At 52.7% G+C, this 26,649-nt stretch overlaps 1 protein-coding gene across 1 annotated transcript in view; it reads right to left on the bottom strand.

Moving 5' to 3' along the window:
- Positions 1-26,649, bottom strand: part of heatr5b (HEAT repeat containing 5B) — a 243,401-nt gene that overhangs the window by 10,286 nt on the left and 206,466 nt on the right. Inside the window, exons 29-34 of the mRNA XM_085996729.1 lie at positions 8,315-8,563; positions 7,564-7,691; positions 5,488-5,635; positions 4,359-4,631; positions 1,401-1,625; positions 316-467 (exon numbers count right to left, since the gene is read on the bottom strand). Coding sequence (XP_085852855.1) covers positions 316-467; positions 1,401-1,625; positions 4,359-4,631; positions 5,488-5,635; positions 7,564-7,691; positions 8,315-8,563 — 1,175 coding nt within the window. The remainder of the gene's footprint in view (positions 1-315; positions 468-1,400; positions 1,626-4,358; positions 4,632-5,487; positions 5,636-7,563; positions 7,692-8,314; positions 8,564-26,649) is intronic.

Genomic DNA, 26,649 nt, shown 5'->3' with positions numbered 1-26,649 from the left:
GCCATGGAACAGTGAGGGCGGGCAGGTGAAGCTGTGCATCATCAGCGTACATATGGAAGTTGGCATTGTGCTTACGGGTGAGCTCACCGAGATGCAGCACGTACATGAGGAGTAAGTGGGGCCAAAGATGGGAGCATTGGTGCAGGCTGGGGAGGGGTGGCCATGGAGTTAGGGGAAGAGAATCCATCCTGATGAAAATATTCCCAAATTAAAGGATCACTTTTTCCCCAGGCGGAGAGGAATCTCAATGTCTGTTTCTCGCACCTGGTGCTGCGATTAATACACAATCGTGAAAAAGAGGCATGCACGTCTTACCCAGGGGTCACTGGAATTTAAAGCACTTCCGAATCTTGCAATGCAACAATTCTGGAGGGAGGAGATCCCAACCACCTCACTACTGGCAGACAGCAGGAAGAGGGTAATCGCTGTGAGCATGCTGACTTCATCCATGCTCGGCTTCGACTCGTCTGAAAGAAAGAGGGGAGCGGAATGTCAACTGTTATGGAATTAGCACAGGATGAATCTGGGAGTAGATGGCAGGCCACTCACATCTGCACTAAACTTTAGGACAAGAGTTTGTGACATCTAGGACTGTGACCTCATACTTTTCCTCACAAACGACAGTAGATACAAGTGTGACATGGGATGAGCACAAGTGTAGTGGAAAGGGGACAACAGCACTCAAAAAAAAGAAATTGCATCTCTATAACCCCTCACCTTCAGCTCAAACACAGCTTGCATGCCTACAGTTGGTAGAAATATTGAGTAACTCAGAGAAGGGGTGCCTATAATACTGGGCACAGAAGGATATAGGCTCACAGTGTGTTCCCCAGAAACTTCATCATCACCTTGCTGTCCAATGCCAGAGAGAGGCAGTTCAGCAAGAGATGAAGCAGTGTGTACACGGCATCTACCAATCAGGATCCCAATGTGCCCTTGGCATCTACCAATCAGGATCCCAATGTGCCCTTGGCATCTACTAATCAGGATCCCAATGTGCCCTCACCATCTACCAATCAGGATTTCAATGCGCCCTTGACACCATCATCAGTCAGGATCCCTAATCTCTTCAAATTCAAATTATGGGAGACCTTGGTAAATGGGCAACTGCCTCGACACACAGTTTCCCCCTTCATCTGAAACACTGCAAACCTCCATATCTCAGCGCTTGGCTGCGGGAGCGACGCCGGCTGAAGAAAGTGAATGGCTTCGAACGTTGGGTTATCCATCGCAGAAAGCAGTCCCGTCCTTAACTGGCCACAGACATCTGACAGGCGGGTGCGACAAAAGGGAACCATGGCTCCCAAATAGCTTCACCAGACCAGCCAGGAGGAACCGAGATCAATGTCCTTTACTAAAGGCCCACTGCCAAGCACTGGGCTGCACTTTATGTGCCCTACCTGGTTTGGAATATTCCAAGATGGAAGCCAGAGAGCTGCAGACCAGACCTTTCCACTGCTTATGGATCTGATCTGATTTGGCTAGTGGAGAAGTTATGATAGTTTTGATCCCCTGCAGTGCCGCGCTGACCGGGTGCGACACGTGGTTATCTGCCGACTTCACTGCTGTTTCTCTCAGCACTCCTGTGATCAGGAAAAGGATTGTGGGTAGCACAGTCAAACTTCCTGTGAAAATTGAACCAAATACAAGTCGTTAGCAGACATCCATTATGAGGACATGGGACGCTTTACAAGTGGCTGAGGCACAGACTGTAGCATCTTTTAAAGGGAATTGGATAAGTGTTTCAAAAGGAAAAATATAAAAAGACAACAGGAAAGGACAGGGAAACGGGATTACAGTACACGGGTCCAGTTGGACAGCTAGCACCAGCACAGGCACGATGGGCTGAATGGCCTCCTCCCGTGTGCTGTAAATATTTATGGAGATTGAAAGATTTTAAATGTCATATTCTGATGACTAAACTTAGGCGGAGACAGCAAAAGTTAATAAAAAATATGAACTGATGTCCATTCCAGCCTAACAAGTATGGATCAATATGGAGTAACATGGATTAACAATTAAACAACTTGAATCAATTGGAAATCACTAACAACTACCACCCCTCAGTTTAAAAAATTGTTACCGAAATTGTTCGCCAGTTTAAATGGGAAATAGGACCTGTTATTGCAAGCTAAGCATCGTTTGGAGCAATGGCCCCTCACATTTCTTCCCCTTCCTGAAAGAATTTCATATCATAGTAAATCAGACAATCGAACAAGGGAAATTTACACAGAATGTGAACATTGTTAGGAGAATTTATTCATGCACCACTCAACTTTGCCCTATTTAATTGTCAGCCATGGCTAAGTGGATAGCACTCTCCCTCTGAGTCAGAAGGCTGTGGTTTCAAGTCCCACTCCAGAGACTTGAGCACAAAATCCAGGCTGTCACTCTGGTGCAGTACTGAGGGACAACATTCCCACTAAGCTGCGCTGCGGTCTGGAGGTCCCACGCAGGCTGCTTACTGGCTTTTCATTGGGAATAACGCGCATGCACGAAAATTTGAACAGGCCGCGCAGCCAGTTAAAGGGCCTGCGCACGAACATTTTTTTTTTTTAATTTTTATTTTTTTATTTTTTACAGGGAACATTGCTGAGGGAGTGCTGCACTGTCGGAGGTGCCGTCTTTTGGTTGAGACATTAAACGAGGCCCCCGTCTGCTCTCTCAGGTGGATGTAAAAGATTCCATGGCACTATTTGAAGAGGAGCTGGGGAATTTTTCCTGGTATCCTGTCCAATATTTATCCCTCAACCAACATCACTAAAAAAACAAATTATCTGATCATTATCTCATTGCTGTTTGTGGGATCTTGCTCTGTGCAAATTGGCTACTGTGTTTCCTACATCACAACAGTGACTACACTTCAAAATTACTTAATTGGCTGTAAAGCGCTTTGAGATGTCCCGAGGTCGTGAAAGACATTGTATAAACGCAAGTTTTTCTTTTCATTATGCACATGCTTTTCGTTCCCCAATTCTTTCCGTCAGAACAGCACAGTTTGAGTGAGGAGCCTCAGAATAAAGTTCAAATCTCCCTTCCTCATCTTAAGTGCAAACTAGGTAGTTCAATCTCTTCACCGGGGTAAGTGATCCCTGCTCTACCAACCCCAGCAGCCTGGCCCAGCAAATAACTCGACCCAGCACACTGCATTCGAAGATCGTGACCCAGCCTCGGTGTGTAGCTCTGTGCAGATCACAAACATGCACTGCATTATAATCGATAGGTTTATAAATTACAGAAGAGCACAGTCCTTTGCTGAGCAAGTCTGATTCCTGTACAGCCTCATCGTTCATCAGACCACACTTACAGTACTGTGTTCAGTTCTGGTCTCCATATTCTAAAAAGGATATAGAGGCACTGGAAAAGGTGCAAAAAAGATTTACAAGCATGATACCAGATCTGAGAGGTTATACTCATCAGGAAATATTGAACAAGCTGGGGCTCTTTTGTCTAGAAAAGAGAAGACTGAGCGGTGACCTGATAGAGGTCTTTAAGATTATGAAAGGTTTCACAGAATCACAGAAACCCCACAGTGCAGATAGAGGCCATTTCGGCCCATCGAGCCTGCACCGACACATATACCACCCGATCCCCGTAACCCTTACACCAACACATCTCCCACCCTATCCCCGTAACCCCACGTAATTAATCCCCCTAACACTAAGGGTCAATTTATCATAGCCAATCAACCTAACCAGCACCTCTTTGGACTGTGGGAGGAAACCGGAGCACCCGGAGAAAACCCACGCAAACACGGGGAGAATGTGCAAACTCCACACAGACAGTCGCCCGAGACCAGATTCGAACCCGGGTCCCTGGCGCTGTGAGGCAACAGTGCTAACCACTATGCCACCGTTTGATAGGGTAGACGTAGAGAAGATGTTTCCACTTATGGGAGAGTCCAAAACTAGGGGCCATAAATATAAGATAGTCACTAATAAATCCAATAGGGAATTCAGGAGAAACTTTACCCAGAGACTAGTTAGAATGTGGAACTCGCTACCACAGGGAGTACTTGAGGCAAATAGGATAGATGCATTCAAGGAGAAGCTAGATAAGCACATGATGGAGAAAGGAATAGGAGGATATGCTGAGAGGGTGAGATGAAGAGGGGTGGGAGGAGGCTCATGTGGAGCATAAACACCGGCATGGACCAGTTGGGCCGAATGGCCTGTTTCTGTGCTGCAGGCGCTATGGAATTCCATATTTGTATAATTTAACGAAGTTAGGTTTAAGACTCAACACAAGAAAGCCAGGTTAGTTACTACCAACAGAACAGCGGGAGACATTGAGATGTCAGGATCATTCTGTGTATTAAATAACACTCATTTAGAACTTAGTTTTTAAGTTGTTCTTACCTGTTGGAGAACAAAGCGATGGCAAATCAGCTAGGATGGAAACAGTGACGGCTACAAGCTGGGCACTCTCCTCTGCTAATGGCTGCGTCTTACTGAGAACGTGACTGGGCGAATCTGTCACTTTAGGATTCAGCTGTGGGAGGTGTCGTACCAGGATGAACATGAGCAGCTCCAGCGCGGCAAATACGATGGATTTACCGGGAATCAGACCCCCAGTTTTCCCTCCTTCCCCTAAAGCAGTCAGAGAGTCCTCCTCAGGCAAACGTTCGTCATCTAGAAGATAACCGTGTCCACTTTAAACAAAGCAGCAACACAATATTTAACAAAAAAAGTAATGAGGGCTTGATAGGGTAGATGCCAAGAGGCTGTTTCCCCTGGCTGGAGAGCTTAGAACTAGGGGGTATCGTCTCAGGATAAGGGTCGGCCATTTAGTCTCAAGATAAAGGGTCGGCCATTTAGGACTGAGATGAGGAGAAATTTCTCCACTCAGAGGGTTGTGAATCTTTGGAATTCTCTGCCCCAGAGGACTGTGGATGCTCAGTCATTGAGCATATTCAAGGCTGAGATCAACAGATTTCTGGACTCTAGGGTAATTAAGGGATATGGGGATCGGGCGGGAAAGTGGAGTTGAGGTCGAAGATCAGCCATGATCTTATTGAATGGTGGAGCAGGCTCGAGGCTGTGTGGCCTACTCCTGCTCCTATTTCTTATGTTCTTATGAATCATAACTTTTAGTTAGAACAGGCTAACAAATTAAGGGAGTGCAATTTCATTTTATAAAGAGTCAGGAATAAAGATTTCGATTCTGTTCGAATTTGCTACTAAGAGAAAGACACTGAAGGGTATGGATCTGGGAGCCTTTTCTCATCCCGCGTACGAAACATGGCAATATCTATAATATTATGAAGTTGCACTCCTGATGTGGAGCCTCAGCTGCGGGAGCACAATCAGAAAATCAGGTGGGATTGCATTCACACAAATCCCTGCTACATGCTGCTGTCAGAGGTTAGTCTCTACAACTAGAGCTGCACGCGGAGCATTCACTCTTCGATACCCACGCAACAGATTGTAGCACACTTGGGTTTTGTGGGCAGGTGACAGAAGCAACTGTTTTTCCTGTCCAACGTACCGCGAGCCTTCTTCAGCAGCCCTTGAAGGTGATCCTGAGCAGCTCTAATCGTCTGCTGTACAACCATAGTCACTTGTCGTTGCACAGAGGGAGGCCCACAAGTTAGTAACAGGCGATGCAGTACGTTAAAAAGCTCAACTACGAGCAGCTGTAATAGAAGCAAAGAAAGATTTCCTTAACAGAACAGCTGATGAATGTGATTCTAGATATGATTTATTTTTGCTACTTAAAAGGTAGAACCAAGTTAATTTTCTGCTCTGAGTTGACATCAGATTTGTTGGGCTTACAGTGTTGGCTCTCTTATTGCTGTAGGGGTTACTATGTCATCACATTATTGAATAGTTCAGGTGTCAGCCGTGGCTCAGTGGGTCGGACTCTCGCTTCACTCCAGAGACTTGAGCACATTATCCAGGCTGACGCTCCCAGTACAGTACGGAGGTAAGCCAAGACCCTGTCCGTTCTCTCAGGTGGACGTAAAAAGATCCTTTGGCACTATTTCGAAGAAGAGCAGGGGAGTTTATCCCCGGTGTCCTGGCCAATATTTTTCCCTCAACCAACATTACTAAAAGAGATTATCCTGTCATTATCACATTGCAGTTTGTGGGAGCTTGCTGTGTACAAATTGACTGCTGCGTTTCCTACATTACAACAGTGACTACACTTCAAAAGTACTTCAGTGGCTGTAAAGCGCTTTGGGACGTTCTCAGGTTGTGAAAGGCGCTATAGAAATGCAAGTTTTTCTTTCTTTTTGCAAGTGCGTTGAATAATTATATATTGGATTGCTTGATTTATTTGAAGGTGCTCTCCAAGTAGATCCAACACCATCAAAAAGTTCGATGAATTCTTTTCCCAGTGAGCAAGACTGAAGAATATGGAGCTGGTGGGTGCTGCCACTCTTATCAATTACTGTTACCCGTGAAAACCTGATAATTGCTGAGTCCGTCACTGCAAAATGGGTTTCACATGGGTTAAATTTGACCACTACAAAGGAGAGAAAAATATTGAACTGGGGTTGAAGTCATTACTGGCTCGTTCCCTTCTCGCTGCTAGGCTTACAGAGGACTCGGGTTCACCTCTCACCTAAAGTTTCTCATCATGGATGGATGATGAGAAGTACTGAAGAGAACTAGAAGATATCTTGACTTTTGTTTTGGAACTGCTCTGAAGTACTGGTGAGAAATTAGGTATTCTGTTACTAAACATTCGTCTGATTAACCGATTTTTGGTTTTGTGATTTTCTGTCCCTTAATAAAAACTAATTAGTAGCATGAGTCATAGGTCCATCAGCTTGAGTTTTCTGCTGATTTTGGAGCGTTTAGGAGCTCTTTTTCTGTAACCTCCTCCAGCCCTACAACCCTGCGAGAACTCGTGTTCCCCCAACTCTGGCCTGGTGCATTCCCCACTTCCTTCACTCCACAATTGGCAGCCGTATTTTCAGCTGTCTAGGTCCCAAGCTCTGGAATTCCCTCCCTTAAGCTCTCCACCTCGGTCTCCTCCTTTAGGATCCTCTTTGACCAAACTTTTAGTCAGTCACCCGGCCTAATATCTCCTTATGTGGCTCGGTGTCAATTTTAGTTTGACAACGTTCCCGTGAAGTGCCTTGGGACATTTTACTATGCTAAGGGTGCTGTATAAATGCACGCGTATAACCCATACTGCTGCCACTGTACATACCACTGTTGGACAGGGTTCAGCGTTCACCCCGAGCACTCTACACACTGAGCTCAGGTCAGATTTTGGTTGGTAGCAGCGAGGGCTTGCTTCTGGAAGCAGCCTTCTGTGATGCGTTATCTCTCATGAGCCCGCTGGTTATGGGTATCTAGCTGGGTGGCACCTGGGCTCCTTTCACCTGTGGGGCCTGCGTTGGATTGTAGACCAGACCGATGAGATGAAATTCTTTTTCCACCAGCTGAAAAGGCTGTGTGCGCAATGAACTTGTTGGTCTCAACCCAGGTCCCAGTGAGCACAGGGTGGCAACACAAAATGGTACCATAATTCAATACAAAATGGGCTTTCCCCCACAGCATAAGTGGCACACTTAAGGAATTGACAGTAATTTCCGCATTAACGCCATACCTGATCTTCTCCTATATACGCTATAGCACACGGGGAGTCCAGCAAAGTGCGAAGAGCCTTCAGGCAAGATGTAACATGTTCCAGGGGATTCTCAGGTCGAGGAGAGCACAGGAACTCAATACTAATACCTGCAAACACAAGACCCAAATTATTATTTTTTGGCCCCGTTTTCTTAAATGTACAAAGAAAAGTTTAAGAATTATCAAGGTCTTGGAGAGGATGCAGAAGAGATCGACTTGAACGGTACAAGGGAGGAGGGACTTCAGTTCTGTGAAGAGGCTGGAGAACCTGGGATTGTTCCCCTTAGAGCAGAGAAGGTAAAGGGGAGATTTAATAGAGGTGTTCAAAATCATGATGGGTTTTTAAATAAGGAGAAACTGTTCCACTGGCAGAAGGGTCGGAAACCAGAGGACACAGATTCGAGTTAATTGGCAAAAAAAACAGGGGGTGGATGAGGAGGAATTATTTTACTAGCGAGTTGTTATTGTCTAGAACGCACGGCCTGAAAGAGCGGTGGAAGCAGATTCAATAGCAACTTTCAAAAGGGAATTGGAAAAATACTTGAAGGGAAACATTTGCAGGGTTATGGGGAAAGAGCAGGGGAAGTGGGGATAATTGGATAGCTCTTTCAGAGAGCCAGCACAGGCGCGATGAGCTGAATGGCCTCCTTCTGTGCTGCAAGAATGATAAGATGCACAAAAGCTTTTGATTTGATGTGAAAACGTGCATCACCCTGAATGCATTGGCTTACCAAAAATAAGGTGGAGTCGGTCTGTGTTGATCTCCTGCAGTGTTTTGGTGGAAGCGCCAGATGCCTGGCTGAGAAAGGCGCCTGTCTGGCTTTTGTGCCCACTGTGAACTGGCTGACCTGCTGGCTCACATGCAATAGTGAATCCTGTGCTGTTCAACCAAAGCGCCACCGCGTGCAAGATCGGGGCCCAGGAAGTGCGGTAGTGCAGCCGGGCACTGTCGATTGTTTCCGGAGTATAGAAGGCACCTCCTGTAACAAAATGCACCATCAACTAAAACATGCCACAGGTATCAGAGCAACAACTTGCATTTATATAGCGTCTTTAACGTAGTAAAATGTCCCACGACACTTCACAGGAGCGTAACCAAACAAAATTTGACACTGAACCACATAATGAGATATTAGGACAATTGATCAAAAGCTTGGCCAAAGAGGTAGGTTTTAAGGGGTGTCTGAAAGGAGAGAGAAGTAGAGAGATTTAGGGAGGGAATTCCAGAACTCAGGGCCGAGACAGCTGAAGGCATGGCCGCCAATGGTGGAGCGATTAAAATTGGGAACTACAAATATTCACACAATCATCTTTACCTTAATTACTTATGCACAACATTTGCCTACACTTTGGAACATTTTCTAGAGTAGATTTGCAGGGAACATAGGAACAGGAGTAGGCCATTGAGCCCCTCAAGCCTGTTCTGCCATTCAATGATTGGCTGATCTGCGACCTAACTCCATATACCTACCTTTGGCCCATATCCCTTAATACATATTGGTTAACAAAAAGCTATCGATCTCGGATTTTAAAATTAACAATTGATCTAGCACCAATTGTCGTTTGCGGAAGACAGTTCCAAACTTCTACCACCCTTTGTATGTAGAAGTGTTTCCTAATTTCACTCCGGAAAGTTCTGGCTCTAATTTTTAGACTATGCCCCCTAGTCCTAGAATCCTCAACCAGCGGAAATAGTTTCTCTCTATCTACCCTATCTGTTCTCCTTAATATCTTGAAAACTTCGATCAGATCACCCCTTAACCTTCTAAATTCTAGGGAATACAACCCTAATTTGTTTAATCTCTCCTCATAACTTAACCCTTGAAGTCCGGGTATCATTCTGGTAAACCTATGCTGCACTCTCTCCAAGGCCAATATATCCTTCCTAAGGTGTGGTGCCCAGAACTGCTCACAGTACCCCAGGTGTGGTCTAACCAGGGTTTTGTATAGCTGCAGCTTAACTTCTACCCCCTTGTATTCTGGTCCTCTAGATATAAAGGCCAGTATTCCATTAGTCTTTTTGATTATTTTCTGTATCTGTTTATGATATTTTAATGATCTGTGTACCTGGACCCCCAAGTCTCTTTGGACCTCCACTGTTTTGAGCTTTTCACCATTTAGAAAGTACCTTGTTCTATTCTTCTTAGGTCCAAAGTGGGTGACCTCGCATTTGCCTACATTGAAATCCATTTGCCACAGTTTTGCCCATTCACTTAATCTGTCGATATCCCTTCGTAACTTTATGCTTTCATCTACATTGCCGCCTATCTTTGTGTCATCAGCAAATTTGGATATATGACTTTCTATGCCATCATCTAAGTCGTTAATAAATACTGTGAATAGTTGAGGCCTCAACACAGATCCCTGCGGGACACCATTTGTCACATCCTGCCGATTTGAGTACCTACCCATTATCCCTACTGCCTGTCTCCTGCCGCTCAACCAATTTCCCCTCAATTCTGTGGGCTTCTACCTTAGTTAATAGTCTCTTATGTGGGACTTTATTAAATGCCTTCTGGAAGTCCATATAAATAACATCCATAGACATTCACCTGTCCACTACTTTAGTCACCTCTTCAAAAAATCCAATCAGGTTTGTCAGGCATGATCTATCTATCACAAATCCATGCTGACTCTCTCTGATCAACTGAAAATTTTCAAGGTGTTCAGTCACCCTATCCTTAATTATTCACTCTAGCAATTTCCTGACAACAGATGTTAGGCTAACTGGTCTATAATTCCCTGGTTTCCCTCTCTCGCCATTCTTAAATTACAGAGTGACATGCGCAATTTTCCAATCTAAAGGAACGGTTCCTGAATCGAGAGAACTTTGGAAGATTATAGTTGGGGCATCTGCAGTGTGCTCACCTACTTCCTTTAAAACCTTGGAATGGAAACCATCTAGTCCTGGGGATTTGTGCCATTATTTTCTTCATTACTGTTATTTTACTTACGTTACTTTTATTGAGTCCCTGGTTTAATATTAGTTTCCTTGGGATTTCTGGCATGCTATCCTCTTCCTCTACTGTAAATACTGACGCAAAGTCATTATTCAACATGTCTGCCATTTCCTTATCATTGACAATATCACCGCTTTCAGTTTTTAAGGGGCCAACATTGCTCCTGACTACCCTCTTTTTCCTAATATAATTGTAAAAATTCTGTGTTGATTTTGATATCCCTTGCAAGTTTCTTTTCATATTCCCTTTTTGTAGCTCTTACCATCTGTTTTGTGACCCTTTGCTATTCTTTGTATCTTTCACATTTGCTAGGATCTGTGCTATTTTTTGTATGCATTTTCTTTTAGTTTTATGCTGTCCCTTATGGGGAAAAGAGCAAGGGGAATGGAGCTAATTGGCTAGCTCTTTCAAAGAGCTGGCACAGGCACGATGGGCTGAATGCTGTATAATTCTATGGATTAAGCCTCATATCTTCCAACTCCGTGTTTTCTGTACAAACCACAGACTAGAAATTCTAAAATAAAAACAGAAAATGCTGGAAATACACAGGTCAGGCAGCATCTGTGGAGAGAGAAAGAGAGTTAATGTTTCAGGTCGATGCCCCTTCATCAGAACTGCTAAGTGTAAATGGCACTGGCAGAATGAAAGACAGCTGCCACGTGGGAGAGAGAAAAAATTAAATAAAATAGGAAAAAAAGGATAGGGGCAGAGGTTATGGTCTGAAATTGTTAAACTCTATGTTGAGTCCAGAAGGCTGTAAAGTGCCTAATCGAAAGATGAGGTGCTGTTCCTCGAGCTTACGTTGAGCTTCATTGGAACAGTGTAAGAAGCCGAGGATGGTGAGGTCTGAGTGGGAGTGGAGAATTAAAGTGACAGGCGACCAGAAGCTCGGAGTCACCCTTACGGACTGAACGGAGGTGTTCCGCAAAGCGGTCACCCAATCTGCATTTGGTCTCCCCAATGTAGAGGAGACCACATCGTGAGCAGCAAATACGGTATACTAAATTGCAAGTACAACAAGTAAATCGCTGTTTTACCTGAAAGGAGTGTTTGGGGCCCTGGACAGTGGGAAGGGTGAAGGTAAAAGGGCATGTGTTGCATCTCCTGCACTTGCATGGGAAGGTGCCGGGCGAAGGGGAAGGGGTTTTGGGGGTGATAGAGGAGTGGACCAGGGTGTCGCGGAGGGAGTGGTCCCTTCGGAATGCTGAAAGGGGAAGCGAGGGGAAGATGTGTTTGGTGGTGGGATCACGCTGGAGGTGGCGGAAATGTCGGAGGATGATCCGTTGAATGTGGAGGCTGGTGGGGTGAAAGGTGAGGACAAGGGGAACCCTATCGTGGTTCCGGGAGGGAGAGGAAGGGGTGAGAGCAGAAGTGCGGGAAATAGAACGGACACGGTCAAGGGCCGTGTCAATCACAGTAGAGGGGAATCCTCGGTTGAGGAAAAAAGAAGACATGTCGGAAGCACTCGTATGGAAGGTGGCATCGTCAGAGCAGACGTGGCGGAGATGGAGAAACTGGGAGAATGGAATAGAGCCCTTACAGGAAGCGGGGTGGGAGGAAGTGTAGTCCAGGTAGCTGTGGGAGTCAGTGGGCTTATAGTGAATGTTTGTCAATAGCCTATCCCCAGAGATGGAGACAGAAAAGTCGAGGAACGGAAGGGAACAGTCAGAGATGGACCATGTGAAGGTGAGGGAAGGGTGGAAATTGGAAGCAAAGTGAATGAAATTGTCTAGTTCAGGGCGAGAGCAGGAAACAGCACCGATACAGTCATCAATGTACTGGAAAAAGAGGTGAGGGAGGGGACCCGAGTAGGACTGGAACAAAGAATGTTCCACATATCCCACGAAAAGGCAGGCATAGCTGGGACCCATGCGGGCTCCCATAGCAACACCTTTCATTTGGAAATTCTAGCTAGTTTCCTGGAAGTAGAGTGGAACATAAGCCTGCCCCTTGGTCATGACATGAGCCCGCCTCAAAGCTTGCGTTGCCGCAAAATAATTGGGTAAGCTGGAAAGCTTGAAATGAATTATTTTTTTATATATAAAAAAGGTCCAAATTTGAATTTGGTGTGCTCCCAACAGCTATCGATTGCTTGGTGATAAAAGGCCATAGAGAAACAAGGCTTTGTAAGTCTTACTGGCCCCACTTCCTCCAGAATCAGGTGGGGACAATGAAGGCGGAATCGGCAGGAATTCCTGTGGATGACATCTCCCACCAGGTGTCAGCTGTGGCTCAGTTGGTAGCACTCTCGCCTCTGAGTCAGAAGCTTATGGGTTCAAGTCCCACTCCAGAGACTTGAGCACAAAAATCAAGACTGACACTTCAGTGTAATACTGAGGGGAGTGCTGCACTGTCAGATGAGACATTAAACCGAGGCCATGTATGCTCTCTCAGATGGATGTTAAAGATCCCATGGTACCATTTTCAAAGAAAAGCAGGGGAGTTCTCCCTGGTGTCGTGGCCAATATTTATCCCTCAACAAATATCAATATAACAGATGAACCGGTCATTTATCTCATTGCTATTTCTCGGGAGCTTGCTGTGTGCAATTTGGCTGCCACGTTTCCTACATTACAACAGTGACTACACTTCAAAAAGTACTTCATTGGCTGTAAAGCACGTTGGGACATGCCGAGTTCGTGAAAGGCGCTATACAAATGCAAGTCTTTCTTTATTCCAGTTACGTCAGCACAGAAGTAGGAAGCATCCACCCTCACTTCTGGTGCAATTTTAAAATGCGCAAAGAAAGGAGCAGAGATTTCGGTCTATCCGAGTTCCACCTCACACACCCTGATCGGCCGATTATTTTGCCCCCAAAATGGAGGAATTTCAGGGCTCATACTTTCAGCTCCAACTCAGAAGTTTAAACTGGAAAAATAAAACCGGTCTTAAGGAATTGCATTGAAAACATTCCAGGACCATTCCCAGATACTGCCCGCGATTCCCACTGAAAGATTCCAGGGAATTTCTCCAGATATGGCCCGGGATTCCCACTAAAACATTCCACGACCATTCTCAATATACTGCCAAATTAGTGCCGTGGCTACCAGAGCAGGTTAGAGACTGTATTCTGCGGTGATTGACTCAACCCCTGATTCCCAAAAAGCTCTCAACCTACTTGCAAGGCACAAGTCAGGAATGTGATGGAAAATTTGAAACAGACTTCAGGAGTAACTTCCCACAAAGTGATCAATGCTTTGAATGGACCGGACAGAGCAGCAGAGGCCGATTCAATCAGGAGTCATTTAGAAACTGTAACAGCAGAAGAATAGGTCTTCTATTTTGCATGGATTAGTTACGTTAAGCCAAATTACACTCTTCATCTATACCTTTCTCGTGAACTTGTCAAACGAGCGATGATGTAAAAAAAAACGTTTTAATTAGCGGCCCAGATTTTGCTGGAGTGGGGCATCTCTAGTTAGAGTTCGGAGCTACAAAAAGTGAGCGGGAGCCCAGGAGAGCGCGAGAGTTCGGCGCTACTAAAGGTGAGCAGGAGCCCAGGAGAGCGCGAGAGTTCGGAGCTACTAAAGGTGAGCGGGAGCCCAGGAGAGCGCGAGAGTTCGGCCCTACTAAAGGTGAGCGAGAGCCCAGGAGAGCGCGAGAGTTCGGAGCTACTAAAGGTGAGCGAGAGCCCAGGAGAGCGCGAGAGTTCGGAGCGACTAAAGGTGAGCGGGAGCCCAGGAGAGCGCGAGAGTTCGGAGCTACTAAAGGTGAGCGGGAGCCCAGGAGAGAGCGAGAGTTCGGAGCTACTAAAGGTGAGCGGGAGCCCAGGAGAGCGCGAGAGTTCGGCACTACTAAAGGTGAGCGAGAGCCCAGGAGAGCGCGAGAGTTCGGAGCTACTAAAGGTGAGCGGGAGCCCAGGAGAGCGCGAGAGTTCGGAGCTACTAAAGGTGAGCGGCAGCCCAGGAGAGCACGAGAGTTCGGAGCTACGAAAGGTGAGCGGGAGCCCAGGAGAGAGCGAGAGTTCGGAGCTATTAAAGGTGAGCTGGAGCCCAGGAGAGCGCGAGAGTTCGGAGCTACTAAAGGTGAGCGGGAGCCCAGGAGAGCGCGAGAGTTCGGAGCTACTAAAGGTGAGCGGCAGCCCAGGAGAGCACGAGAGTTCGGAGCTACGAAAGGTGAGCGGGAGCCCAGGAGAGAGCGAGAGTTCGGAGATACTAAAGGTGAGCTGGAGCCCAGGAGAGCGCGAGAGTTCGGAGCTACTAAAGGTGAGCGGGAGACCAGGAGAGAGCGAGAGTTCGGAGCTATGAAGGTGAGCGGGTGCCCAGGAGAGAGCGAGAGTTCGGAGCTACTAAAGGTGAGCGGGAGCCCAGGAGAGCGCGAGAGTTCGGAGCTACTAAAGGTGAGCAGGAGCCCAGGAGAGAGCGAGAGTTCAGAGCTACTGAAAATGAGCGGGAGCCCAGGAGAGCGCGAGAGTTCAGAGCTACTGAAGGTGAGCGGGAGCCCAGGAGAGCGCGAGAGTTCGGAGCTACCAAAGGTGAGCGGGAGGCCAGGAGAGCGCGAGAGTTCGGAGCTACTAAAGGGGAGCGGGAGCCCAGGAGAGCGCGAGAGTTCGGAGCTACGAAAGGTGAGCGGGAGCCCAGGAGAGAGCGGGAGTTCGGAGCAACTAAAGGTGAGCGGGAGCCCAGGAGAGAGCGAGAGTTCGGAGCTACTAAAGGTGAGCGGGAGCCCAGGAGAGAGCGAGAGTTCGGAGCTACTAAAGGTGAGCGGGAGCCCAGGAGAGAGCGAGAGTTCGGAGCTACTAAAGGTGAGCGGGAGCCCAGGAGAGAGCGAGAGTTCGGAGCTGCTAAAGGTGAGCGAGAGCCCAGGAGAGCGCGAGAGTTCGGAGCTACTAAAGGTGAGCGGGAGCCCAGGAGTGCGCGAGAGTTCGGCGCTACTAAAGGTGAGCGGTAGCCCAGGAGAGCGCGAGAGATCGGCGCTACTAATGGTGTGCGGGAGCCCAGGAGAGAGCGAGAGTTCGGAGCTACTAAAGGTGAGCGGGAGCCCAGGAGAGCGCGAGAGTTCAAAGCTACTAAAGGTGAGCGGGAGCCCAGGAGAGCGCGAGAGTTCGAAGCTACTAAAGGTGAGCGGGAGCCCAAGAGAGCGCGAGAGTTCGGAGCTACTAAAGGTGAGCGGGAGCCCAGGAGATAGCGAGAGTTCGGAGCTACTAAAGGTGAGCGGGAGCCCAGGAGAGCGCGAGAGTTCGGAGCTACTAAAGGTGAGCGGGAGCCCAGGAGAGCGCGAGAGTTCGGAGCTACTAAAGGTGAGCGGGAGCCCAGGGGAGAGCGAGAGTTCGGAGCTACTAAAGGTGAGCGAGATCCCAGGAGAGAGCGAGAGTTCGGAGCTACTAAAGGTGAGCGGGAGCCCAGGAGAGCGCGAGAGTTCGGAGCTACTAAAGGTGAGCGGGAGCCCAGGAGAGCGCTAGAGTTCGGAGCTACTAAAGGTGAGCGGGAGCCCAGGAGAGCGCGACAGTTCGGAGCTGATAAAGGTGAGCGAGAGCCCAAGAGAGCGCGAGCGTTCGGAGCTACTAAAGGTGAGCGGGAGCCCAGGAGAGCGCGAGAGTTCGGAGCTACTAAAGGTGAGCGGGAGCCCAGGAGAGCGCGAGAGTTCGGAGCTACTAAAGGTGAGCGGGAGCCCAGGAGAGCGCGAGAGTTCGGAGCTACTAAAGGTGAGCGGGAGCCCAGGAGAGCGCGAGAGTTCGGAGCTACTAAAGGTGAGCGGGAGCCTAGGAAAGCGCGAGAGTTCGGAGCTACTAAAGGTGAGCGGGAGCCCAGGAGATAGCGAGAGTTCGGAGCTACTAAAGGTGAGCGGGAACCCAGGACAGAGCGAGAATTCGGAGTTACGAAAGGTGAGTGGGAGCCCAGGAGAGCGCGAGAGTTCGGAGCTACTAAAGGTGAGCGGGAGCCCAGGAGAGAGCGAGAGTTCGGAGCTACGAAAGGTGAGCGGGAGCCCAGGAGAGAGCGAGAGTTCGGAGCTACGAAAGGTCAGCGGGAGCCCAGGAGAGCGCGAGAGTTCAGAGCTACTAAAGGTGAGCGGGAGCCCAGGAGAGCGCGAGAGTTCGGAGCTACGAAAGGTGAGCGGGAGCCCAGGAGAGCGCGAGAGTTCGGAGCTACTAAAGGTGAGCGGGAGCCCAGGAGAGCGCGAGAGTTCGGCACTACTAAAGGTGAGCGGGAGCCCAGGAGAGAGCGAGAGTTCGGAGCTACTAAAGGTGAGCGGGAGACCAGGAGAGAGCGAGAGTTCGGCGCGACTAAAGGTGAGCGGGAACCCAGGAGAGAGCGAGAGTTCGGAGCTACTAAAGGTGAGCGGGAGCCCAGGAGAGAGCGAGAGTTCGGAGCGACGAAATGTGAGTGGGAGCCCAGGAGAGCGCGAGAGTTCGGAGCTACAAAAGGTGAGCGGGAGCCCAGGAGAGCGCGAGAGTTCGGAGCTACTAAAGGCGAGCGGGAGCCCAGGAGTGCCCGAGAGTTCGGCGCTACTAAAGGTGAGCGGGAGCCCAGGAGAGCGCAAGAGATCGGCGCTATTAAAGGTGAGCGGGAGCCCAGGAGAGAGCGAGAGTTCGGAGCTCCTAAAGGTGAGCGGGAGCCCAGGAGAGAGCGAGAGTTCGGAGCTACTAAAGGTGAGCGGGAGCCCAGGAGAGCGCGAGAGTTCGGAGCTGCTAAAGGTGAGCGAGAGCCCAGGAAAGCGCGAGAGTTCGGAGCGACTAAAGGTGAGCGGGAGCCCAGGAGAGCGAGAGAGTTCGGAGCTGCTAAAGGTGAGCGAGAGCCCAGGAAAGCGCGAGAGTTCGGAGCGACTAAAGGTGAGCGGGAGCCCAGGAGAGCGCGAGAGTTCGGAGCGACTAAAGGTCAGCGGGAGCCCAGGAGATAGCGAGAGTTCGGAGCTACTAAAGGTGAGCGGGAGCCCAGGACAGAGCGAGAATTCGGAGTTACGAAAGGTGAGCGGGAGCCCAGGAGAGCGAGAGAGTTCGGAGCTGCTAAAGGTGAACGGGAGCCCAGGAGAGCGCAAGAGGTCGGAGCTACGAAAGGTGAGCGAGAGCCCAGGAGAGCGCGAGAGTTCGGAACTACTAAAGGTGAGCGAGAACCCAGGAGAGAGCGAGAGTTCGGAGCTACTAAAGGTGAGCGGGAGCCCAGGAGAGCGCGAGAGTTCGGAGCTACTAAAGGTGAGCGGGAGCCCAGGAGAGGGCGAGAGTTCGGAGCTACTAAAGGTGAGCGGGAGCCCAGGAGAGAGCGAGAGTTCGGAGCTGCTAAAGGTGAGCGAGAGCCCAGGAGAGCGCGAGAGTTCGGAGCTACTAAAGGTGAGCGGGAGCCCAGGAGTGCGCGAGAGTTCGGCGCTACTAAAGGTGAGCGGTAGCCCAGGAGAGCGCGAGAGATCGGCGCTACTAATGGTGTGCGGGAGCCCAGGAGAGAGCGAGAGTTCGGAGCTACTAAAGGTGAGCGGGAGCCCAGGAGAGCGCGAGAGTTCGGAGCTACTAAAGGTGAGCGGGAGCCCAAGAGAGCGCGAGAGTTCGGAGCTACTAAAGGTGAGCGGGAGCCCAGGAGATAGCGAGAGTTCGGAGCTACTAAAGGTGAGCGGGAGCCCAGGACAGAGCGAGAATTCGGAGTTACGGAAGGTGAGCGGGAGCCCAGGAGAGCGCGAGAGTTCGGAGCTACTAAAGGTGAGCGGGAGCCCAGGAGAGCGCGAGAGTTCGGAGCTACTAAAGGTGAGCGGGAGCCCAGGAGAGCGCGAGAGTTCGGAGCTGATAAAGGTGAGCGAGAGCCCAAGAGAGCGCGAGCGTTCGGAGCTACTGAAGGTGAGCGGGAGCCCAGGAGAGCGCGAGAGTTCGGAGCTACTAAAGGTGAGCGGGAGCCTAGGAAAGCGCGAGAGTTCGGAGCTACTAAAGGTGAGCGGGAGCCCAGGAGATAGCGAGAGTTCGGAGCTACTAAAGGTGAGCGGGAACCCAGGACAGAGCGAGAATTCGGAGTTACGAAAGGTGAGTGGGAGCCCAGGAGAGCGCGAGAGTTCGGAGCTACTAAAGGTGAGCGGGAGCCCAGGAGAGAGCGAGAGTTCGGAGCTACGAAAGGTGAGCGGGAGCCCAGGAGAGCGCGAGAGTTCAGAGCTACTAAAGGTGAGCGGGAGCCCAGGAGAGCGCGAGAGTTCGGAGCTACGAAAGGTGAGCGAGAGCCCAGGAGAGAGCGAGAGTTCGGAGCTACAAAAGGTGAGCGGGAGCCCAGGAGAGCATGAGAGTTCGGAGCTACTAAAGGTGAGCGAGAGCCCAGGAGACCGCGAGAGTTCGGAGCTACTAAAGGTGAGCGGGAGCCCAGGAGAGCGCGAGAGTTCGGAGCTACTAAAGGTGAGCGGGAGCCCAGGAGAGCGCGAGAGTTCGGCACTACTAAAGGTGAGCGGGAGGCCAGGAGAGAGCGAGAGTTCGGAGCTGCTAAAGGTGAGCGGGAGACCAGGAGAGAGCGAGAGTTCGGCGCTACTAAAGGTGAGCGGGAGCCCAGGAGAGAGCGAGAGTTCGGAGCGACGAAATGTGAGTGGGAGCCCAGGAGAGCGCGAGAGTTCGGAGCTACAAAAGGTGAGCGGGAGCCCAGGAGAGCGCGAGAGTTCGGAGCTACTAAAGGTGAGCGGGAGCCCAGGAGTGCCCGAGAGTTCGGCGCTACTAAAGGTGAGCGGGAGCCCAGGAGAGCGCAAGAGATCGGCGCTATTAAAGGTGAGCGGGAGCCCAGGAGAGAGCGAGAGTTCGGAGCTACTGAAGGTGAGCGGGAGACCAGGAGAGAGCGAGAGTTCGGCGCGACTAAAGGTGAGCGGGAACCCAGGAGAGCGCGAGAGTTCGGAGCTACTAAAGGTGAGCGGGAGCCCAGGAGAGAGCGAGAGTTCGGAGCGACGAAATGTGAGTGGGAGCCCAGGAGAGCGCGAGCGTTCGGAGCTACTAAAGGTGAGCGGGAGCCCAGGAGAGCGCGAGAGTTCGGAGCTACTAAAGGTGAGCGGGAGCCTAGGAAAGCGCGAGAGTTCGGAGCTACTAAAGGTGAGCGGGAGCCCAGGAGATAGCGAGAGTTTGGAGCTACTAAAGGTGAGCGGGAGCCCAGGAGAGCGCGAGAGTTCGGAGGTACTAAAGGTGAGCGGGAGCCCAGGAGAGCGCGAGTGTTCGGAGCTACTAAAGGTGAGCGGGAGCCCAGGAGAGGGCGAGAGTTCGGAGCTACTAAAGGTGAGCGGGAGCCCAGGAGAGAGCGAGAGTTCGGAGCTGCTAAAGGTGAGCGAGAGCCCAGGAGAGCGCGAGAGGTGAGCGGGAGCGCAGGAGTGCGCGAGAGTTCGGCGCTACGAAAGGTGAGCGGTAGCCCAGGAGAGCGCGAGAGATCGGCGCTACTAATGGTGTGCGGGAGCCCAGGAGAGAGCGAGAGTTCGGAGCTACTAAAGGTGAGCGGGAGCCCAGGAGAGCGCGAGAGTTCGGAGCTACTAAAGTTGAGCGGGAGCCCAAGAGAGCGCGAGAGTTCGGAGCGACAAAAGGTGAGCGGGAGCCCAGGAGATAGCGAGAGTTCGGAGCTACTAAAGGTGAGCGGGAGCCCAGGACAGAGCGAGAATTCGGAGTTACGAAAGGTGAGCGGGAGCCCAGGAGAGCGCGAGAGTTCGGAGCTACTAAAGGTGAGCGGGAGCCCAGGAGAGCGCGAGAGTTCGGAGCTACTAAAGGTGAGCGAGATCCCAGGAGAGAGCGAGAGTTCGGAGCTACGAAAGGTGAGCGGGAGCCCAGGAGAGCGCGAGAGTTCGGAGCTACCAAAGGTGAGCGACAGCCCAAGAGAGCGCGAGCGTTCGGAGCTACTAAAGGTGAGCGGGAGCCCAGGAGAGCGCGAGAGTTCGGAGCTACTAAAGGTGAGCGGGAGCCCAGGAGAGAGCGAGAGTTCGGAGCTACTAAAGGTGAGCGGGAACCCAGGACAGAGCGAGAATTCGGAGTTACGAAAGGTGAGCGGGAGCCCAGGAGAGCGCGAGAGTTCGGAGCTACTAAAGGTGAGCGGGAGCCCAGGAGAGAGCGAGAGTTCGGAGCTACGAAAGGTGAGCGGGAGCCCAGGAGAGCGCGAGAGTTCAGAGCTACTAAAGGTGAGCGGGAGCCCAGGAGAGCGCGAGAGTTCGGAGCTATTAAAGGTGAGCGGGAGCCCAGGAGAGAGCGAGAGTTCGGAGCTACTAAAGGTGAGCGGGAGCCCAGGAGAGAGCGAGAGTTCGGAGCTACTAAAGGTGAGCGGGAGCCCAGGAGAGCGCGAGAGTTCGGAGCTGCTAAAGGTGAGCGAGAGCCCAGGAAAGCGCGAGAGTTCGGAGCGACTAAAGGTGAGCGGGAGCCCAGGAGAGCGCGAGAGTTCGGAGCTGCTAAAGGTGAGCGAGAGCCCAGGAAAGCGCGAGAGTTCGGAGCGACTAAAGGTCAGCGGGAGCCCAGGAGAGCGCGAGAGTTCGGAGCGACTAAAGGTCAGCGGGAGCCCAGGAGATAGCGAGAGTTCGGAGCTACTAAAGGTGAGCGGGAGCCCAGGAGAGAGCGAGAATTCGGAGTTACGAAAGGTGAACGGGAGCCCAGGAGAGCGCGAGAGTTCGGAGCTACGAAAGGTGAGCGAGAGCCCAGGAGAGCGCGAGAGTTCGGAACTACTAAAGGTGAGCGAGAACCCAGGAGAGAGCGAGAGTTCGGAGCTACTAAAGGTGAGCGGGAGCCCAGGAGAGCGCGAGAGTTCGGAGCTACTAAAGGTGAGCGGGAGCCCAGGAGAGGGCGAGAGTTCGGAGCTGCTAAAGGTGAGCGAGAGCCCAGGAGAGCGCGAGAGTTCGGAGCTACTAAAGGTGAGCGGGAGCCCAGGAGTGCGCGAGAGTTCGGCGCTACTAAAGGTGAGCGGTAGCCCAGGAGAGCGCGAGAGATCGGCGCTACTAATGGTGTGCGGGAGCCCAGGAGAGAGCGAGAGTTCGGAGCTACTAAAGGTGAGCGGGAGCCCAGGAGAGCGCGAGAGTTCGGAGCTACTAAAGGTGAGCGGGAGCCCAAGAGAGCGCCAGAGTTCGGAGCTACTAAAGGTGAGCGGGAGCCCAGGAGATAGCGAGAGTTCGGAGCTACTAAAGGTGAGCGGGAGCCCAGGACAGAGCGAGAATTCGGAGTTACGAAAGGTGAGCGGGAGCCCAGGAGAGCGCGAGAGTTCGGAGCTACTAAAGGTGAGCGGGAGCCCAGGAGAGCGCGAGAGTTCGGAGCTACTAAAGGTGAGCGGGAGCCCAGGAGAGCGCGAGAGTTCGGAGCTACTAAAGGTGAGCGGGAGTCCAGGAGAGCGCGAGAGTTCGGAGCTGATAAAGGTGAGCGAGAGCCCAAGAGAGCGCGAGCGTTCGGAGCTACTGAAGGTGAGCGGGAGCCCAGGAGAGCGCGAGAGTTCGGAGCTACTAAAGGTGAGCGGGAGCCTAGGAAAGCGCGAGAGTTCGGAGCTACTAAAGGTGAGCGGGAGCCCAGGAGATAGCGAGAGTTCGGAGCTACTAAAGGTGAGCGGGAACCCAGGACAGAGCGAGAATTCGGAGTTACGAAAGGTGAGTGGGAGCCCAGGAGAGCGCGAGAGTTCGGAGCTACTAAAGGTGAGCGGGAGCCCAGGAGAGAGCGAGAGTTCGGAGCTACGAAAGGTGAGCGGGAGCCCAGGAGAGCGCGAGAGTTCAGAGCTACTAAAGGTGAGCGGGAGCCCAGGAGAGCGCGAGAGTTCGGAGCTACGAAAGGTGAGCGGGAGCCCAGGAGAGCATGAGAGTTCGGAGCTACTAAAGGTGAGCGGGAGCCCAGGAGAGCGCGAGAGTTCGGAGCTACTAAAGGTGAGCGGGAGCCCAGGAGAGCGCGAGAGTTCGGCACTACTAAAGGTGAGCGGGAGGCCAGGAGAGAGCGAGAGTTCGGAGCTGCTAAAGGTGAGCGGGAGACCAGGAGAGAGCGAGAGTTCGGCGCTACTAAAGGTGAGCGGGAACCCAGGAGAGCGCGAGAGTTCGGAGCTACTAAAGGTGAGCGGGAGCCCAGGAGAGAGCGAGATTTCGGAGCGACGAAATGTGAGTGGGAGCCCAGGAGAGCGCGAGAGTTCGGAGCTACAAAAGGTGAGCGGGAGCCCAGGAGAGCGCGAGAGTTCGGAGCTACTAAAGGTGAGCGGGAGCCCAGGAGTGCCCGAGAGTTCGGCGCTACTAAAGGTGAGCGGGAGCCCAGAAGAGCGCAAGAGATCGGCGCTATTAAAGGTGAGCGGGAGCCCAGGAGAGAGCGAGAGTTCGGAGCTACTAAAGGTGAGCGGGAGCCCAGGAGAGAGCGAGAGTTCGGAGCTACTAAAGGTGAGCGGGAGCCCAGGAGAGCGCGAGAGTTCGGAGCTGCTAAAGGTGAGCGAGAGCCCAGGAAAGCGCGAGAGTTCGGAGCGACTAAAGGTGAGCGGGAGCCCAGGAGAGCGCGAGAGTTCGGAGCTACTAAAGGTCAGCGGGAGCCCAGGAGATAGCGAGAGTTCGGAGCTACTAAAAGTGAGCGGGAGCCCAGGACAGAGCGAGAATTCGGAGTTACGAAAGGTGAGCGGGAGCCCAGGAGAGCGCAAGAGGTCGGAGCTACGAAAGGTGAGCGAGAGCCCAGGAGAGCGCGAGAGTTCGGAACTACTAAAGGTGAGCGAGAACCCAGGAGAGAGCGAGAGTTCGGAGCTACTAAAGGTGAGCGGGAGCCCAGGAGAGCGCGAGAGTTCGGAGGTACTAAAGGTGAGCGGGAGCCCAGGAGAGCGCGAGAGTTCGGAGCTACTAAAGGTGAGCGGGAGCCCAGGAGAGGGCGAGAGTTCGGAGCTACTAAAGGTGAGCGGGAGCCCAGGAGAGAGCGAGAGTTCGGAGCTGCTAAAGGTGAGCGAGAGCCCAGGAGAGCGCGAGAGTTCGGAGCTACTAAAGGTGAGCGGGAGCCCAGGAGTGCGCGAGAGTTCGGCGCTACGAAAGGTGAGCGGTAGCCCAGGAGAGCGCGAAAGATCGGCGCTACTAATGGTGTGCGGGAGCCCAGGAGAGAGCGAGAGTTCGGAGCTACTAAAGGTGAGCGGGAGCCCAGGAGAGCGCGAGAGTTCGGAGCTACTAAAGGTGAGCGGGAGCCCAAGAGAGCGCGAGAGTTCGGAGCTACAAAAGGTGAGCGGGAGCCCAGGAGATAGCGAGAGTTCGGAGCTACTAAAGGTGAGCGGGAGCCCAGGACAGAGCGAGAATTCGGAGTTACGAAAGGTGAGCGGGAGCCCAGGAGAGCGCGAGAGTTCGGAGCTACTAAAGGTGAGCGGGAGCCCAGGAGAGCGCGAGAGTTCGGAGCTACTAAAGGTGAGCGGGAGCCCAGGAGAGCGCGAGAGTTCGGAGCTACTAAAGGTGAGCGGGAGCCCAGGGTAGAGCGAGAGTTCGGAGCTACTAAAGGTGAGCGAGATCCCAGGAGAGAGCGAGAGTTCGGAGCTACTAAAGGTGAGCGGGAGCCCAGGAGAGCGCAAGAGTTCGGAGCTACTAAAGGTGAGCGGGAGCCCAGGAGAGCGCGAGAGTTCGGAGCTACTAAAGGTGAGCGGGAGCCCAGGAGAGCGCGAGAGTTCGGAGCTGATAAAGGTGAGCGACAGCCCAAGAGAGCGCGAGCGTTCGGAGCTACTAAAGGTGAGCGGGAGCCCAGGAGAGCGCGAGCGTTCGGAGCTACTAAAGGTGAGCGGGAGCCTAGGAAAGCGCGAGAGTTCGGAGCTACTAAAGGTGAGCGGGAGCCCAGGAGATAGCGAGAGTTCGGAGCTACTAAAGGTGAGCGGGAGCCTAGGAAAGCGCGAGAGTTCGGAGCTACTAAAGGTGAGCGGGAGCCCAGGAGATAGCGAGAGTTCGGAGCTACTAAAGGTGAGCGGGAACCCAGGACAGAGCGAGAATTCGGAGTTACGAAAGGTGAGCGGGAGCCCAGGAGAGAGCGAGAGTTCGGAGCTACGAAAGGTGAGCGGGAGCCCAGGAGAGCGCGAGAGTTCAGAGCTACTAAAGGTGAGCGGGAGCCCAGGAGAGCGCGAGAGTTCGGAGCTACGAAAGGTGAGCGAGAGCCCAGGAGAGAGCGAGAGTTCGGAGCTACAAAAGGTGAGCGGGAGCCCAGGAGAGCATGAGAGTTCGGAGCTACTAAAGGTGAGCGGGAGCCCAGGAGAGCGCGAGAGTTCGGAGTTACGAAAGGTGAGCGGGAGCCCAGGAGAGCGCAAGAGGTCGGAGCTACGTAAGGTGAGCGAGAGCCCAGGAGAGCGCGAGAGTTCGGAACTACTAAAGGTGAGCGAGAACCCAGGAGAGAGCGAGAGTTCGGAGCTACTAAAGGTGAGCGGGAGCCCAGGAGAGCGCGAGAGTTCGGAGGTACTAAAGGTGAGCGGGAGCCCAGGAGAGCGCGAGAGTTCGGAGCTACTAAAGGTGAGCGGGAGCCCAGGAGAGGGCGAGAGTTCGGAGCTACTAAAGGTGAGCGGGAGCCCAGGAGAGAGCGAGAGTTCGGAGCTGCTAAAGGTGAGCGAGAGCCCAGGAGAGCGCGAGAGGTGAGCGGGAGCCCAGGAGTGCGCGAGAGTTCGGCGCTACGAAAGGTGAGCGGTAGCCCAGGAGAGCGCGAGAGATCGGCGCTACTAATGGTGTGCGGGAGCCCAGGAGAGAGCGAGAGTTCGGAGCTACTAAAGGTGAGCGGGAGCCCAGGAGAGCGCGAGAGTTCGGAGCTACTAAAGGTGAGCGGGAGCCCAAGAGAGCGCGAGAGTTCGGAGCGACAAAAGGTGAGCGGGAGCCCAGGAGATAGCGAGAGTTCGGAGCTACTAAAGGTGAGCGGGAGCCCAGGACAGAGCGAGAATTCGGAGTTACGAAAGGTGAGCGGGAGCCCAGGAGAGCGCGAGAGTTCGGAGCTACTAAAGGTGAGCGGGAGCCCAGGAGAGCGCGAGAGTTCGGAGCTACTAAAGGTGAGCGAGATCCCAGGAGAGAGCAAGAGTTCGGAGCTACGAAAGGTGAGCGGGAGCCCAGGAGAGCGCGAGAGTTCGGAGCTACCAAAGGTGAGCGGGAGCCCAGGAGAGCGCGAGAGTTCGGAGCTACAAAAGGTGAGCGGGAGCCCAGGAGAGCGCGAGAGTTCGGAGCTGATAAAGGTGAGCGACAGCCCAAGAGAGCGCGAGCGTTCGGAGCTACTAAAGGTGAGCGGGAGCCCAGGAGAGCGCGAGAGTTCGGAGCTACTAAAGGTGAGCGGGAGCCCAGGAGAGAGCGAGAGTTCGGAGCTACTAAAGGTGAGCGGGAACCCAGGACAGAGCGAGAATTCGGAGTTACGAAAGGTGAGCGGGAGCCCAGGAGAGCGCGAGAGTTCGGAGCTACTAAAGGTGAGCGGGAGCCCAGGAGAGAGCGAGAGTTCGGAGCTACGAAAGGTGAGCGGGAGCCCAGGAGAGCGCGAGAGTTCAGAGCTACTAAAGGTGAGCGGGAGCCCAGGAGAGCGCGAGAGTTCGGAGCTACTAAAGGTGAGCGGGAGCCCAGGAGTGCCCGAGAGTTCGGCGCTACTAAAGGTGAGCGGGAGCCCAGGAGAGAGCGAGAGTTCGGAGCTACTAAAGGTGAGCGGGAACCCAGGACAGAGCGAGAATTCGGAGTTACGAAAGGTGAGCGGGAGCCCAGGAGAGCGCGAGAGTTCGGAGCTACTAAAGGTGAGCGGGAGCCCAGGAGAGAGCGAGAGTTCGGAGCTACGAAAGGTGAGCGGGAGCCCAGGAGAGCGCGAGAGTTCAGAGCTACTAAAGGTGAGCGGGAGCCCAGGAGAGCGCGAGAGTTCGGAGCTACTAAAGGTGAGCGGGAGCCCAGGAGTGCCCGAGAGTTCGGCGCTACTAAAGGTGAGCGGGAGCCCAGGAGAGCGCAAGAGATCGGCGCTATTAAAGGTGAGCGGGAGCCCAGGAGAGAGCGAGAGTTCGGAGCTACTAAAGGTGAGCGGGAGCCCAGGAGAGAGCGAGAGTTCGGAGCTACTAAAGGTGAGCGGGAGCCCAGGAGAGCGCGAGAGTTCGGAGCTGCTAAAGGTGAGCGAGAGCCCAGGAAAGCGCGAGAGTTCGGAGCGACTAAAGGTGAGCGGGAGCCCAGGAGAGCGCGAGAGTTCGGAGCTGCTAAAGGTGAGCGAGAGCCCAGGAAAGCGCGAGAGTTCGGAGCGACTAAAGGTCAGCGGGAGCCCAGGAGAGCGCGAGAGTTCGGAGCGACTAAAGGTCAGCGGG

Source organism: Somniosus microcephalus, chromosome 9, assembly GCF_052327205.1.
Source record: "Somniosus microcephalus isolate GS21.2 chromosome 9, FLI_Smic_1.0, whole genome shotgun sequence".
In the NCBI taxonomy this organism is placed as follows: domain Eukaryota; kingdom Metazoa; phylum Chordata; class Chondrichthyes; order Squaliformes; family Somniosidae; genus Somniosus; species Somniosus microcephalus.
The sequence above is the reverse complement of the archived record's forward strand: the minus strand, read 5'-3'. Positions and strand labels throughout refer to the sequence as shown.